At 43.4% G+C, this 16,441-nt stretch overlaps 1 protein-coding gene across 7 annotated transcripts in view; it reads right to left on the bottom strand.

Annotated features, from left to right (window-relative positions):
* The window catches only part of LPP (LIM domain containing preferred translocation partner in lipoma), a 626,695-nt gene that overhangs the window by 139,845 nt on the left and 470,409 nt on the right, over positions 1-16,441 (bottom strand). For all 7 annotated transcript variants that reach the window (XM_031957434.1, XM_031957435.1, XM_031957436.1 and 4 more), the window contains one exon: positions 8,538-8,661. In XM_031957434.1, the coding sequence (XP_031813294.1) occupies positions 8,538-8,661 (124 nt within the window). The remainder of the gene's footprint in view (positions 1-8,537; positions 8,662-16,441) is intronic.

The raw sequence follows: 16,441 nt of genomic DNA on the forward strand, positions 1-16,441 counted from the left end.
AGTTTTAGGGTTCACATCCTTATTAGGACACCCTACTAACAGTAGGGCTTTACACAAGCATTGAATGAACTTCCCCTAAAGTGAGGCTCAGAGATGTCAGGGAGAAAGACAACTTAGAGGGGGGCTGGCTGCCACCCCAGCCCCCAGCTGCCTTCTTGACTGCCCACTAGACACGGATTCTGGCCTTGGAAAATATAGAGCTCCCCATCTTGTTACCGGTGAAGGAACACCTAGACCTCTTCTGGGCTGACTTGTAGCTGGAAGAGGAAACTATGACTCAGGAAAACATATGCCCATGAACTGGAAAGACTCCTGGAAAGGTGCTGCTTGTAGAGTTCTATTCTGACCAGTGCGGCTCTGACTCGTGTGAATCATCACTTGATAAGATGTATCTAGGTCTGAGTTCACAAAAATAGCAACCCCATCCCTACCTCCCAAAGCACCGGCCCTTCCTGGCCCCTGCCCTCCGTGAAGCTTGGATTTCGGTTTCTCAGCCAGGTAGGGAAGTACATCCCTCCAGTTCCCGGCCTGTATTCACAGCAGAAGCTCCAGCGATCACAGTGCCTGGGGGCTTGTCCCCAGAAAACAAAGAGCATCACAGCCCCCCTCCCTCCTTCCACCATCTACAGGGTCCCTAGTTTGGAAAATGCTGTATTAATGCTAACAGAACAGGAGGAAAGGCTAATCCAATGCCTAAGGGGGGAAAGAGTGATTTAATTAAACATTAATGTGTATTAAAATGGGATAAATGAAAACAAAACTTAGAGAAATATTTTTTTTTTTAGCCCTGTAAATATGTACTGCCCTGGGAAAACATGTTTTTAGCAGCAGTGGAGAGGGACAGATAGAGAGGCAGAAAGAGACAGAAACAGCAGGTACACAGAAGGGTGAGACCAAAAAAAAAGGGGGGGAGGGAGGAAAGGAAGGAAGGAGGGAAGGAAGGAAGGAAGGAAGGAAGGAGGAGGAAGGAAGGAAGGAAGGAAGGAAGGAAGGAAGGAAGGAAGGAAGGAAGGAAGGAAGGAAGGAAGGAAGGAAGGAAGGAAGGGAGGAGGGAGGAAGGAAGGAAGGAAGGAAGGAAGGAAGGAAGGAAAGGAAGGAAGGAAGGAGGGAAGGAAGGAGGGAAGGAAGGAAGGAGGAAGGAGGGAAGGAAGGAAGGAAGGAGAGGAAGGGAAGGAGGGAGGAAGGAAGGAAGGAAGGAAGGAGGGAAGAGGAAGGAAGGAAGGAAGGAGGAAGGAAGGGAAGGAAGGAGGAAGGAAGGAAGGAGAGGAGGAAGGAGGGAAGGAAGGAAGGAAGGAAGGAAGGAGGGAGGAAGGAAGGAAGGAGGAGAAGGAAGGAAGGAGGGAGGAAGGAGGAAGGAAGGAAGAAAGGAAGGAAGGAAGGAGAGGAAGGAAGGAAGGAGGGAGGAAGGGAAGGAAGGAAGGAGGAGGGAAGGAAGGAAGGAAGGAAGGAAGGAAGGAAGGAAGGAAGAAGGAAGGAAGGAGGAAGGAGGAAGGAAGGAAGGAAGGAAGGAGGGAGGGAAGAGGAAGGAGGGAAGGAGGGAAGGAAGGAGGGAAGGAAGGAGGAAGGAGGGAAGGAAGGAAGGAAAGATTCACAGATTTAGGAAGGCAACTCAGGTAAGGCACAGGAAGATTCTCAGGAGGGAAGACAGAAGAGAGTGATTTGTGAAGAAGGGAAACATTTTCATGCTATTAGTTTTAAGGCATTTTCTTCCATTGTAGTTTAGATTTTACATTAATTAGCTTTTTTGTGAAACAAGATCATTATGATTGTTCATCTGATCAATGTCTCTGACTCTCTAGAGCAATGCCCCATTAGTATAAATATGGTTCAAATTAATTTCTTTTACAAATTAGACCATGAGGAATACTTGGAGGATTCTTATTCAGTAGGCTATTTTTCAACTAATCAATATGACTCATGTCTGAAGGGCATTCTGCACACTCACTGACTCTGGACGTCACTAATCATGATGAATGGCACCAACATACCCTAGAAATGGGATGGTTGCGTTGAAGAATACAAGAGGATTCTTTCACACATAGGAAAGACACATGGGCATATCGAGGAATACAGAGAGGAGAGGTCTGAAAGTGTCCCACAGTAAGGGAAGATCCTGATACACAACTAGATACTCAAATATGGAAGAACAAGCCTCAAATGACAGGTGACACTTGTTGCTCACACTGACTGGGTCATCACAATCCAGTGAGCAGTTGGAGGAACCAACATCCCTAGGCAAAGTGAGCGGACTGATGGCACCTGGTCAGACTGAATACAAGCAGGATACTGTCACACTTAGGCCAAAGACCCATTGGGCAGTTCCAGAAAGTGCTGATGAGATCGTCCAGGGTCTGAAGTGTCATAGATAAGGGGATCCGAGGAACCAAGATTCCTTTTGAAATAGGGACAGAAAGCTGAATGTTGCCCCACTAACACAGGCTTTGGAACACTGGTTTTCAATTACTCAATCATCAGAACATAGAATGGGCAGTTGAAGGAACTATGAGCTATCAGCAAGTGAGCTCGACTATTGGCACCTGGCATCCCTGATCCACAGTTCCACCTCTGGCCTCAGACCCCTGGGCAGTAGAAGGGAGGTGCTGATGAGATCCTGTCCAGGGTCCTGTGTTGCTCTAGATGTGGGATCCCAGGGAACCCTTCTCTTTTTTTGGAGAAATAGGGGACTGGGTGTGGAATGTTGCCTCCACTACCACAGGCATTCTGGGTAAACTGGTTTTCTTACTCTGAATGACAGAACATAGAATTTTGGAAGTTGAAAGGGACCTGAGTATCAGCCGGCTCAAGCAATGTCCCGAAAGGCATCCCTGCTGCCATATACCACCCAAGGCTACAAACTTGGTGGCAGAGGGAGGGAGCAGACACGACACACTCAATATGCACTTTTTAAGTGCTCAGAGGATAACAAGGCTGAGCTAGGCATCTGAGGACAAAGAAAAGTAGACTTGCTTTGGAGATGCTTACATTTTGTAAGAGAAAAAACAAGGCTAATTGTTTATTCCCACAACTAGAACAACAAAATCAATTTTCTAAACAGACTTTAGACGCACTGGGTCTAATTTCAAGACAGAAGGGAAGAATAAAGGGACCCAGGACCCAAAATGAAGAAATAATTGTAAGCTCATGTTCAACACCACGAAAGTGGAGATTTGGAGGCCTCCTGCCAAGCGGCTCCTGCCCACCTCCAGAAGTGCATTCGGGGTGCTCCAGTTCAGGAATCTTCCCTTTGTAAGTGAACAAGAGGACATCATTCAGAAGCACTGGGCTTCTCTGCCAAGAAGCTGGAGGTTTGAAAGAGAGAGTGCTTCAAGGACAGTCGGAGCTGAATGCAATCTTCCTTCATAATAAGGAAGAATTAGAGGTGCACAGGAGCCAGCCAGCTCCCCCTCGCCAACACACACACACACACACACACACACACACACACACACACACATACACACACAAGGTAAAATGTCTCATTTTCTAGTCCAGCACATGGTGAGTCTCCACCCCATTGATTTTGACATTCAAGTACAAAATCTCCTTCCCCACCCAAGCCCTGACCCTCGCCCCGGTCTCCATCAGTGACCTCATCTCTCATGGCTCCTTCCATCACTCAGTGGGAGAGTCTGCTCCCGCACAGGTCCCTGTAGCAGTTGCCCATGGAAACCCGTCATTCGGGGATTCAGGCAAGCAGGCACTCGAACGAAGGCAGGCAGCCTCATTGCCTATGGATTTATGCTTGAAGACCAACTGACTGGTTAATTGAACCAAATGAGGAGCTCTCTCCAATTTCTAACTTCTCTCATGTTTCTGCCTTTCAATTGGGCTTGTATTCCATGTTCAAGGGTGCCATTGTTGGTCTGAAAAACAGACTGGAAGGCTCAGTTCAGAGGTCACGACCAGCGTTTGGCTCAAAGAAATGGACTCTTCCCTCTAACTGGACGCCTCTGTCATCACATGAAGCCGAACTGAAGGACAGAACTACTATTTTTAAGGAAGGATGGAAAGAGAGACGAGTCCATGCTATACAGTTTTACAGACTACCTTGCCATAGGGCACTAGGCTGAAAAACTGTACAAATGGCAAGGTGAAATGGCTCTCCACTTGTGTCTCACTGGAAAAAAGCTATACATTTGTGGCATTTGCTGACACATTTCTGAGGTCTTAAGAGATAGCTCAGACATAACTAAGCAGGAGTGAAACTGGGCTTCCTTTCCAGGTTCATGACAGAGACTGTGTCAAGATTCAAATTCTTCCCCCTCCTCTTGACCACTACCCACTTATCCTGACTAACTGTGGAAATAAACATTGATTCTTCCACCCTCAACATCACCCATTTATGTACCTTTTTCCCCCACTCACTTCTAATGAATTTCCCTTCCTCTTCTGCCCCTTTCAAAAACAAACAAACAAAAACAAGCATCTCTCTAGGCTGTCCTCAAGGGCAACCTCCTATAAGAGGACTTTCCTTGGGGTAGCTGGGTGGTGCAGTGGAGAGAGCACTGGCCCTGCTAACCTGAGTTCAAATCCTTATACTGCCACTTACTAGCTATGTGATTCTGGGCAAGTCACATAACCATGACTGCCTCAAAAAAGGGGGGGAAAAGAAAGAAAGAAAAGAAAGAAAGAAAATAAAGAAAAGGAAGGAAGGAAGGAAGGAAGGAAGGAAGGAAGGAAGGAAGGAAGGAAGGAAGGAAGGAAGAAAGAAAGAAAGGAAGAAAGAAAGAAAAGAAAAGAAAGAGAGAGAGAAAGAAAGAAAAGAAAAGAAAAAAAAGAAAAGAAAAGAAAGAGAGAAAGAAAGAAAAAAAAGAAAGAAGAGAAAGAGAGAGAGAAAGAAAGAAAAGAAAAGAAAAGAAAAGAAAAGAAAGAAGAGAGAGAGAGAGAAAGAAAGAAAGAGCTTTCCTTGCCCTTTAGTTGCTAGAATCTGCTTAAATCTTTGCACTGACTTTATATCCATTTTGAAAAGATATTATATTTACTTCTATAAAGCCTTGCCATAATAATTAGCTCCTTTCAGCCTAAAGGCACTGGCATGCCCCCAGATGTTTATGGGGTTCCCTATTTGGTTGCTTTTATACGAGATGAACAATTAAGAATAAAATCACAGGGAAAATGTCATCCACATCCAGGGAGACAACTGTGGAGACTGAATGTGAATGGAAACATAGCATTTTCAACTTTTTCTTTGTTTGCTTTTTCTTTCTTGTATTTTCTTTTTCTCTCTTGGTCTGATTTTTCCTTCACAACATGACTAATATGAGATGTGTTTAGAAGGACTGTACATGTATAACTACATCTGATTGCTTGCTGTCTTGGGGAGAGAGGAAGGAAAGAGAAAAAAATTTGAAGCACAAAGTTTGACCAAAATGAATGTTGAAAATTATCTTTACATGTATTTGGAAAAATAAAATAAAATCACAATCATTCCAAGCTCACAGTTTGTAAAGTTCCTAACATTTAAGAAGAGATCTGGCTCTCTACCTTAATTTGTATTCATATTTATCTCTCTAGTTGATCCCTGGCTTCTGAGGGATTGATGATGCAGAGATGAGGAAAACATTGGCAAGACCATTCACGTATGATGGAATTCCTAGTTGTGGAGCTGACTGTGAGGAAAAGTAAGATCTATACCCTACATGCTACCAAAAGAAGCATTTCTCTGTGTCTCATGCTGTCTCTCTCTGTCTCTGTCTCTCACTCTCTCTCTGATAGTGACAGCTGGCTTCCCTGCAATGGCCAGCTTCCTCACTCCCATCCACGATGGAACCCGTAGCAGAGTGTCCCACGACAGAACCAAGGTTTCATTTCATGGGTCGGTGCTTCCAAGATCCTACCAAGAATTTGTATCTCGGGATGCAAGGTCAGAAACCTAATTTATCAGCAAGTAAGAGTGCTGAGCCTGAGTCAGGAACACCTGGCTTCAACAATGACCTCAGCCAGGTCCTGGCTGGGGAGTAGCTGAGACCCCAAGCAAGACCCTGATCCTCCATCTCCTCAAGTTGTCTCAGCTATGTAATAGGGGAAATAGTTGCATCAGAGACAGAGAGACAGAAACAGACAGAGATAGAGACAGATGAGAGAGAGAGAGAGAGAGAGAGAGAGAGAGAATATTCAGAGAGATAGGGACAGAGACAGCAACATAAGAGAGACAGAGTTTGAGAGAAAGAGAGACAGACACATGGAATTGTCTGGGGTTGCAAAATCCACCATTGCCAGGGCTCTGAAAGAATGCCAAACAGGCAGAAAACTATGGAAGGCGCTGGTGCCTTATGGGATATGGCAAATTGACACTTTGATAAAGAGAAGAGGTAGAGGAAGGCTCCAAATCAAGTCTCAAGGAAGGGCTTTTCATCTGGAGCCCACAAGTTGCCGCTGATTTGAATAAGTGACCTTTCTCCAGCCAATCTATTCAAATGGAATTTTTTCAATAAAAATATTTCCATGACTTAATAGAATGCCTCAGAGATGTCCAAAAAAAAAGGTTAATTAGATTCTTCAAATCAAAGCCTCACCAGGATGAATTGCTGGCTCAGGGGGGAGATTTGTTGCCATTCTCCTAAAGATGTAAAAGCCATATGCTCTTAAGGACTTGTCAAGTTATCAGGAGACCCCCTGTTTTCCAGAGCTAAGGCTCAGTGAGAAGACTGTGGCCGGAGCTCAGCACGACAACAATCCCTTGCACTCTCCCTCTGGCAAAACTGCATAACGATGTGTTGTTTTGACCAGCTCCAGGTGCTCTCTGAACTCGGGCAAACATCAGACCAGCCCCGAGTTTCAGTCCTGAAGCCCCGCTGGGAAGCAGGGTATCATGGTCGCCGTCCCCCTCATTGTCAGGCTATGGGTCTCTGAACAGCCACTGGGATCTCCCCACACTGCGTGGCTCTCCCTCCTAGGAGCCGCCCCTCACACATGTACATAGATCTCCTCATTGCTTAGGAGCCTTTTTCCTCATTTTGAAATAAAACCTCTCTCTGATTCCATCCTCCCCTGCCTCCAGCCCGCTCCATTTGGCTCCAGCTGAAGGTCAGACCCTCCTTTGGTCTGATTGGAATACTATGACAACCATTAAGGCGATTACCTTGTCTCGTTGTGAAATTGTAAAGTCCATCTTAGAAATATCACTCGTCCTCCCTTTAACTCGGTTCCTCATCAGGGCTAATGATGCCATAATGTGATGGGTGTGGAAATAATTGGTAAACATGTGTTCTGGGAACATCCCGGAGTTCAGGGAACCCAAAAGCCCCATCCTCAGTCGCCCTAAACCCAGGGTTTGTTGAAAGCCTTTTGTTACCTACTTATGCAACAGAGAACAAAGGTGTCAGGTGGACTTTCTGGATGGAGCCTCTGCCCATCACCCTTGCTTTGTTTTATTGCCTCACAATATGCTTTAATATAAGACAATTGAATTTGTTGAAACCAAACCAATAAAATGTAAGTCATTCAGCTGACAGCTGTTTACTGTGCTCCAGTTCCCATGGCAATTGGTCAAAACTTCCAATAGCAGCCTGCAGGTCCACAGCCAGACGTGAACATGGCAATGCTCATCTCACTCTATCTGCCATCAACTTTCCACCAAACTGTATCATCCCTTTCAACTCCAGAGCGTGAGCTTTCTGCCCCCTTCCCCCTTTGGGACTAGTCTTTAGGAGTGTTTCCTGTCACTAAACAAGGCTCCCTTTTGTTAAGGATCCGAGATGTCATTGGTGAAACGCTCTTAGTCTTCCTTGTGACCCCTTGATATCCCATTCAAGGTTGAGAAGGTCCTCTTTCACTGCCCTCCTCCCATCTTAATCCTATTCGTTTTCTCAGGGCTCCCTGATCTAAAGGCTCTGTCACAAGCTTTCCCTAAACACCCTTCCCTCAGCAACAACAGAGTCTAGGAAGTAGAGATGAGGAATGACTGGGTAGAAAAGATGAGAAGATTGTGATGTTTCAGAAACTAAGGTTAGAGACAGAAAAAGGACCTTTGCATCTGACATAAATAAATATATAAATGAAATAACAATGAATATAATAATATAATAATGAATATAATATAATAAATATATAAATGAAAGAACAATGAATATAATAATGATATTATTATTAATGATAATAATAATGAAAAAATATCCTTCCCAGCCATCTCTGATGTCTCCCACTGTCACTCTCAGAGGAAGAAGTTCAGGTGAAATCATTCTGCTTGAGAACTAGCCCCTCAAAAGGGCCATTGCAATTACTCTGATTGTACCTTGAAGGTCTCTACCATCATACCTCCAGCTCCTTCCAGACAGAGATCACTGTTCTGTTTGTGCCTCAGTGCTCAGCACAGTGCCTGACACACGCTTTAGAAATCTCTGTTAACTGATCTGGAACCAGAGGATCTGAGTTCTGCTACTTGACTGGGAAAGTGATTCAGCATCACTGTGCTTCAGGTACCCGGCTGTAAAGTCATCGGCACGTTAGCACGTGATATCTGGATTGATCTCAGGAATTAAAAGGATCTGAGGTCAAAGGACCCTGGCTTTAGTGATCCACGTCGCGGCAGCACTTACCAAAGTATTCATCAGAGGGGGGGTTCTCCATGTCATACAACATCTTCTTGGTGAGATGCTCCAGTTCGTCCTCTGGGCGGAAGGACGGGCCAGAAACAGGGCCCCCGGGACCAGGATGGCCGCCCTGGAGGAGGAAAACAAACACCGTTAGATTTCCCAAGAGGAAGCCCTTCATCTGTGCAGGACCCTGACTTCGGGGGGATAAATCATTAGCTCTGACAGTGTGTGTCTCTGTGGGTGTGCACACACACGGGCAGGGGTGTGTGTGATCTGAGGGGAGTCTGGTGGCTTTCAGGTCAAACCTGGTCTTGGAAAAGTAGGCCCCACTTCCATCCATTCAATAAATTGCCATGTGGTCTCAGATTAAAGCCTTCAATGAGGGCTAACCTTCCACCCTTCAGAGAAACGCATCCCAATGGGGGTCAGCCTTACAGCATCCTGACACTGATACCCTTAGAGCCCCCCTCCCCCAAAACTGCCTGGTAATAAATGCTACTGAACAAAACTGATTGTCTAAACGAGCCTCTTTTCCTCTTTCACCCAGGACCCATGGTTCTACCCTAGGAGACCAGAAAGAAATTTCAGCCTTTTTTTCCTATGTGATAATCTTCCAGGTGAAGGCTGCTCAACCACCCCTCATTCAAGCCCCAGCATCCCCTTACTGCTGTACCTAATTCACTAAATCTCAGTTTCTAAATCTGTAAAAAGGAGGGAGCTGCATCATAGGGCTTCATGATCCAAGGCTTTAGCTCCAAGAACACTGAAGGATACAGGGTGACTGTTTAGGCAGCAGCCCAGGGAAACCTGCACAGGCTTCATTCTGCAGATTGAACGCAGGGAGACAATTTGCTGTGTTGGGATAAAGCAGCAGCTCATGCTCCTGGAGTCCAGACCCACAGAGACACAATCACAAGTTCTTGGAATATTGAGACACATTTGCACACAGTGCACTGTACAATAAAGACCGAAAGGGATTATGTAAGGGCCATGACGTGATGCTCTTTCACCTACCTTCTACCTATCTTAATCCTATCCATTTTCTAAGGGCTCCGTGAATCACAGGATCTGTCATTTACTTTCCTTAAATACCCTTCGCAGGTGCCTCTGACGTCTCCCACTGTCATCCTCAGAGGAAACCATTCTGCAGAAGAACTTCCCCCTCAAATGGGATGTTCCAACTACTCTGTATGTACCTCGAAGGGGTCTAGGATCACTTGGATTTGGACGGATCACAAAAGGAATCAATAAATGAGCTTTGGGGACTCAAAAAACCAAAGGGGGTCAGCCTCATCGTATTCCCCAGTTCCAAGGAGGTTCCAGAGGAGGTCCATATTCCAAGCTCCACAAATTGAGTCACCACATGCAGAGTCACCAGTGCACATAGAAAGGGAAATCTGATTTTTTCTGCAAGGATCTGGGAGCTTCTCAGACAACCCAGGGCAGCTGATACGTGGGCAGGAGACAGAACCTTCATGTCATCTAAGATGCTAGAAACCAAGGGGTTCCTGAGTCTCTGGGAATCTGGGACAGACAGAAAATCATCCCCTTTGGGTGCCGTGAATAAGAAGGTTAGAACCGGACAGATGAGTGTGGGAGTCCCCTGGGCTGATTAGGGACATTGCACCCGGGGCTTGTGAGCCGGTGGCTATGGCTCCCCTCCATGCAAAGCATTCTATTCTCAAGCCTTTCCCTTCAGCTCTGAGATTACTTCTGTATGTCAGTATGTATGGTCCATGTTCTGATCTGCACGCAAGTTGTTCCCTGCCAAGAGAGGGTTAGCTCCCCATTGGCAGATAGTGACATTTTGGGCCGGGACCTCCACTGGTTAGCACCTCGCCTGCCACACAGGGTTTTGGGAAACATCTTTGAATGGAATTTACTCAGCATCCCCCACTGACCCAAGGCACCCATCCAGGAACCCCTGCTGGCCCTTGGGACTGCATGAAACAAGCCCAAGCGAATAGTCATCCCTCTCTGCTGCAGGGGTTCCAATCCTGGCTGATTTATTTGCACAGAACAGAGAGAACAGGACCCATGAGGAATTCTAAGTAAAGCGGGGAGAGGAGGCAGTTAGCGCTGGGACCCAGGAGAGTTCATATGTTCGTTTCAGAAATGGAAATAATGGCAGTGGGAAGAGGGCTGGTCAAGCTTGATGTCAGGAGGGCCTTAGGTTCAAATCATTCCATTAAGTCTTGGCTTAGTCACTTGTAAAACAGCGATCGGAGCATTTAGAACTATGGGACCAGAGCCTAGTTCCAACAATGATCCATTTAAAAGGAGAAGCCATTTTTACAGATGATTAAATGGAGGCTCTAACGTGGTAAGAAACGCAATGACTTTGCCTGCATGAATCTGAGGGAGTACTCTGGGGTCTTTTGAAACGACTTCTCTAAAACACTAAAGATTTATGAGAACTTAGGTAATGTCAGCTAAGCCAATGCAGGAAAACTAATACACAGAATGGCCATGGCAGCCGAAATGGAGAGAGGAAGAAGAACTCTGCCATGTCACACCATGGAACCCAACAGCCGAGCTGTCCCCAAAATAGAGAGAGAAGAATGGACGTTCCCCACCCTTCCCTGCAGATGTGGAGGACCATGGGTGGGGAACGCAGCACATGATGTCAGACTGCTGTTGAATTCCCTTTTTCAGATTTTTCTTTTAGGAGATGGTTTTCTGGAAGAGGAGGAAGGAGAAGTATCTCACGAATAAAGGGTGATATAAAAATGCATCTGCCTGACGAGATATAGGTGTGTGACTTTAAAAATATAGTATAATACACAGAGATAAAATACATATTTGTGCATCAAATCACTTAAAAAAACCTACAAACTAAAGTCTTTTACAATTGAGGCCTGGAGGCAGCTTGGCTTCAAAGCACCCTGGATACTCCTCGATTGATTCCTGGGGCTTTTTCTTATTTATAACTTCCTTGGTCTTTAAGAACATCTTTCTTTGAGGAGTTCCAACTGTTTCACAAACACTGGCAACCAAAGAAACAGAAAACCTCGCCATGAGGCTGGGAGAAAAGCAACTATCTCATTAATTTAGGAAGTTCAAAAAAAAGAAAGAAAAATTCACACAGAATAAGCATCCCAAACAAACCAAACAAACCAGAAACAACAAAACAAACAACAGCTCCCAAAAGCAAAAAACAAAAACATTAAAAAGCTCAAAAAGGAAATTGATTTTAAGACCATTGGGGGGGAGAAGTAGGAGGGGGAGCAACATAACTTAAAGCCACATGTGGGAGGACCAAGAAAGTGGAACGTGGCAGGAAAAAATCAGGAGTCTGGGACAAGAAAAGCCAGAGGTTCTTATTTGTTCATGGAGCTTCTCCTGCCTGAGGAACTGCCCAACTATATCCCTCCTTTAAGGTGCAGCTCAGGTGCCACCAGGAGTCTCTAGGAGAACTTTCTCCTGATCTTCCCCATGATTCCTGCTCCTTGAGTCATTTCATCCATTCCCAGTAACCCCCAAGTCTTCATGACCCCTTTGGGGTTTTCTTGGCAGAGACATTGATTTGATTTGTCCTTTTCTTCATAAGCTCATTTTATAGATAAAGAAACTAAGACACAAGGCTGATTTAATAAGTGTCTAAGACTGGATGTGAACTCAGATGCACTATACCACCCAGCTTCCTGAAAGGTCCATCATCCCCCATTCAATTTACTTCCTCATTATCTAGATCATATTTACTCATGGGATGAGGGTTGGAGCACTTTGCTCTAGAACAATGTTTTATTACTTCCCTGGTACATCCTAGTGCCTGGCACATAGTAGGCATTTAATCCACTAGAGGTCCATCGTCCCCCAACCAAGTTACTTCCTCATAATTTTCTGTCTAGCTCATATTTATTCATGCAAGTGAGGGTTGGAGCACTTTGCTCTAGAACAATATGAGGGGTACAAGCCTGTTTCATTTCTTGCCTGGTACATTCTAGTGCCTGGCACATAGTAGGTGCTTAATCACCTTTTATTGAATTTACAAGAGAAAGTTATTCAGTTGTAAAGTCAAATCACTGTGGGTTTTATTTTCCTTTCTGTGTAACACGGGCCATGTGGTTTTATCTCTTTGACCTCGGGATTTTCTTCTGTAGAATGAGGAGTCTGAACTAACTGGACTGTGGCACTGTTACTCTGTGAGTTCAGATCTTGGTGCATCCCCTTGCTGTTTTTTAGAAGAGGTCAATTCGATAATTTCGTGGTATTATTTTGATGATATCCGGATAAAAACAAACAAACAAACAAACAAAAACCTTCTGCTCTACCTCCACCCAATCCTTGGGAGTTCAGTTTTTTAACCCTCAAACCACTCTACACTTGCCTGTATCAGGTCAGAGGTGAAGGGATGGGCTGCGCAAAATTTCATGCTCTTTGTCTCACTCAGGCCTTTTACAGAAATCCACAGAACACTTGAAGAAAGGATGGAAATGTGGTGGGTTTGGACGAGAGGGTCAAAAACTCTTAATAGCCACAATTTTGCTGTTTGAGTGTGTGTTACTCATTTCATTTTTTCTCTGTCTTTGATAAAATCATAATGAGAGGAATAATAGCAAGTAGCTCACAATTCGGATTGGTCATGGGAAAATAAACACCGGGCAAGGAAAGTCTTGGTGTCTGGGAGCCCCTCTGTAGGAGGATGAAATGAGCACTGGATTTCAGGGATAGCAGAGCAGGAAAGGATGGATGTGTACGTGAATCAAACGGTCAACTAGAGTGAAGGGCAAAACCATGACTTGTGTGGGAGGCCCATTCTATTCTGGGACGCAACTAAGGGACAGGAAGCTTTCCCTGACATCACGAAGCCAATTGTGCCATGTTCATAGATCTCATACCCTTCCAGTTCTGCAAACACTGGGAGAGAGCCAAAGGGTGAGCACTCTCAAGTCCATGTTTCATTTCAGGGGATGGAAAACTCCTTAGAGTGAGAGAAACTTTCAACAACAATCCACTCTCTGCTTCATCCTCGATCTAAAAAAGAATAGCACGCTCTCTGCTGGGAATCTGGCCCCTCCTTCTCCCAATGTAGCATTAACAATTCAAGGAAAATTAAAAAAAAAAAGATTGAAATCCAAATATTAAAATTGTCAGTATCTTTTAGCTTATAAGAAACAAATGCAAAAACATATAATTCTTTCATTGTCCAAATGTTGCATAGGAAAAAAAAAAACTATTAGCAAATAATGTATTAAGAAAGGATATTACAAGATTTATTCCACCAGGATTATTTCTTTTAAGAAATCATCTTTTTAAGTCAAATATTCCCTCAGTGATATGACATGATGTCAAAGAATTGAACATTATGATTCAAAAAAAAAAAAAAAAAAAAGAAAGGGGTGTGGTGGGAGTAAGCAGGGAAAACGGATTTTCAACCATGATCTCCTCAAAAGTAGTGACATGAAAAACAAATTGTTTACATGGAGGAGTAAGAAGGGGGAAAACATGATGATCAAAAACCAGAAATAATGACATTGGCTGACAGAAATATAAAGACTGGTTGGAAGGCCTAAGGTGGATCTTTCCTACGTTAGAGAACATGAGCACGTATTATAGAGGATGACATGACTCATATGATGGATGAAACGAGCCATGAGTCTGCAACCATTCACTGAAACACTAAACTCTACAACTCTAGGACAGAGACCCCAGAAGTATCAAAGGATATTGGAGCTGGAAGGCGCTTGCCGTCCCATCCCGAGTGAGGTCTCCAGAATAGAACCCAATAAATCAGATTCTGGCCAGAGTGAGACACCAAGAAGTGCCACTGTTCCTTCAGGATCTCTTGAAAAAGCCCAAGAGTGCTCCAATGTCTATCTGCCTCCGTATTTTTACCAGCTCATATTGAGCTTATATTACACTGAAACCCACAGGCTTATTCATCCAAACATCTCTGAAAACAACTTCCCCATAATAATAACTACAAATGTGATTTTGTTAACCCAATTGTGAGATTTTACATTTAACCTCCTTAAATTTCAACTAATGATATTCCACATCTCCCTATTCCACAACAACCTTCTCCCACATCCCTCCCAATAGTTCTATGTTCCCTTTGGTAATTAGGTTTGTTTGTTTTATTTCGAGCTTAGACTATTGAAAAACTGTTTTTTGGATCCCAATTGTATCCTGGAAATGTGTCAGATACAAATTTGATAAGCATCTTGACAATGAGCAATTTCATGAATGAGAAAAAACATTTACTAATGCTTAATAGACACTTACTAGATGCCAGGAATCTATGGCTTTTTCCAAGTCACTGGTAAAATATTAAATAACCCAGGGACAAAGAGAAGTATCTGGGGTTCTTCACCACAGACTCTTTCCCAGGGCAACAACGAACGACTGCCATTAATGACCGTGTGGTCCAGTCATTTGACCATTGCAACATCTATCTACTGTATCTCTCCATCTTGTGTACAAGGACAGCATATGAAATTCATCAGATGCTTGGCTGAAATCAAGATTAAACTATTGCTAGAAAATCTCTCGGTTCACCAGTTTAGAAACACTGTCAAAAATATAAATAGGGCTATTCTGACACAAACATGCCTTTTTAAGGCATGTTGCCTCTCTTGGACCACTGCTTTCTTTTGTGGCTACTCAGTAACCATCCATTCTAGCCACAGCCCACCACAGTGACTGTCACATAATAGGTACTTAATAAATGCCTATTGATAGATGATTTAATAAAAAATTTTGTCCTCTAAGGATATTTATGGAAAATCTGACCACAATATTCTAAGGCAGCAGTTCTTAACCTGGGGTTCCTGATTCTTTTTTTAAATACATTGATAACTGCTTCAATATAATTTCAATATCATCAGTCTCTTTGGTAATCCTATGTATTTTATTTTATGCATTTAAGAACATTATTCTAAAAAGAGCCAAAAAGGAATATACCACATGCAAAATTTTTTAACAATTTCTGATTTGAGACAGATTTTTTTTTTTTATTACCTTGAAACAGGAAGAAGGAACCTTAGTTAGTTCCATTTAATTGCCATGGTTCTATGAATTATAAGATACTTAGTCAAACATCTAGAGTCTAGTAAAAACCTAATGTTATATAGTGAAAAAAGAAACTTAGTGGCAAAGCCACCTGAGAAAACCACACAGACCTCCTTCTCTCCTCTCAGAAAAGAAGAAAATATTTTTCTTGGAAGAATATTTTCTCACAGATATTGTTATTAATCTTCAATTAATCTTTGTCCACTTCCAACACGTCTCCTGTTGGCCAGGGTCTTTCCAAGATAATGCTAGGACGACACAAGCTCCGGAGTCATTTTGATAAGGCCCCAAAACCCTAATGCTGAGGACAAGATATTTTTTCTCTGCCAAAGACCCAGAAGTTTGGAGGGTCTCATCACCAGGTTAATTGGCAGCAGCAGAAAGATGTCAGCCACAAACATATACAAGTTCCATCCATTAGTTCTTTAAATCTATATTGCAGAAGGGAAGGCTTCAACATTTAAACTGGCGTTTGAAAGAGACAGGCCCTGATATTATTGTGTGATGGGCATTTTGTAAGTATGCTTTTGAAAGCAAAAGTGACACAGTTTATGAGGAACTATTTACTCTTTCACTTGTATTTCAGATATGGATATTAAACACATCTTGGAATGTGATATTCCAATGGGCAAAGGAGCTAGGATTATAACCAAGAACTCCCTAGAAAAACTGAGTATAAATTCTTCAAGGGAAGAAAAATGGATATTTAGGGAAATTTGAAATTTTCATTCTTAATTAAAAGACTAGAGCTGAATTAAAAAGAAAACTTGACTTTTAAATACAAGACTCAAGAGAAGCATAAAAAATGAGAAATAGGAAAGGGAAATTATAAGGGACTCAGTAAGGTTAATATTTTACAGTCCTATATGGGAAGATGTTAATTGTAACTTCTA

Source organism: Sarcophilus harrisii, chromosome 3 (assembly GCF_902635505.1).
Source record: "Sarcophilus harrisii chromosome 3, mSarHar1.11, whole genome shotgun sequence".
Classification (NCBI taxonomy): Eukaryota; Metazoa; Chordata; class Mammalia; order Dasyuromorphia; family Dasyuridae; genus Sarcophilus; species Sarcophilus harrisii.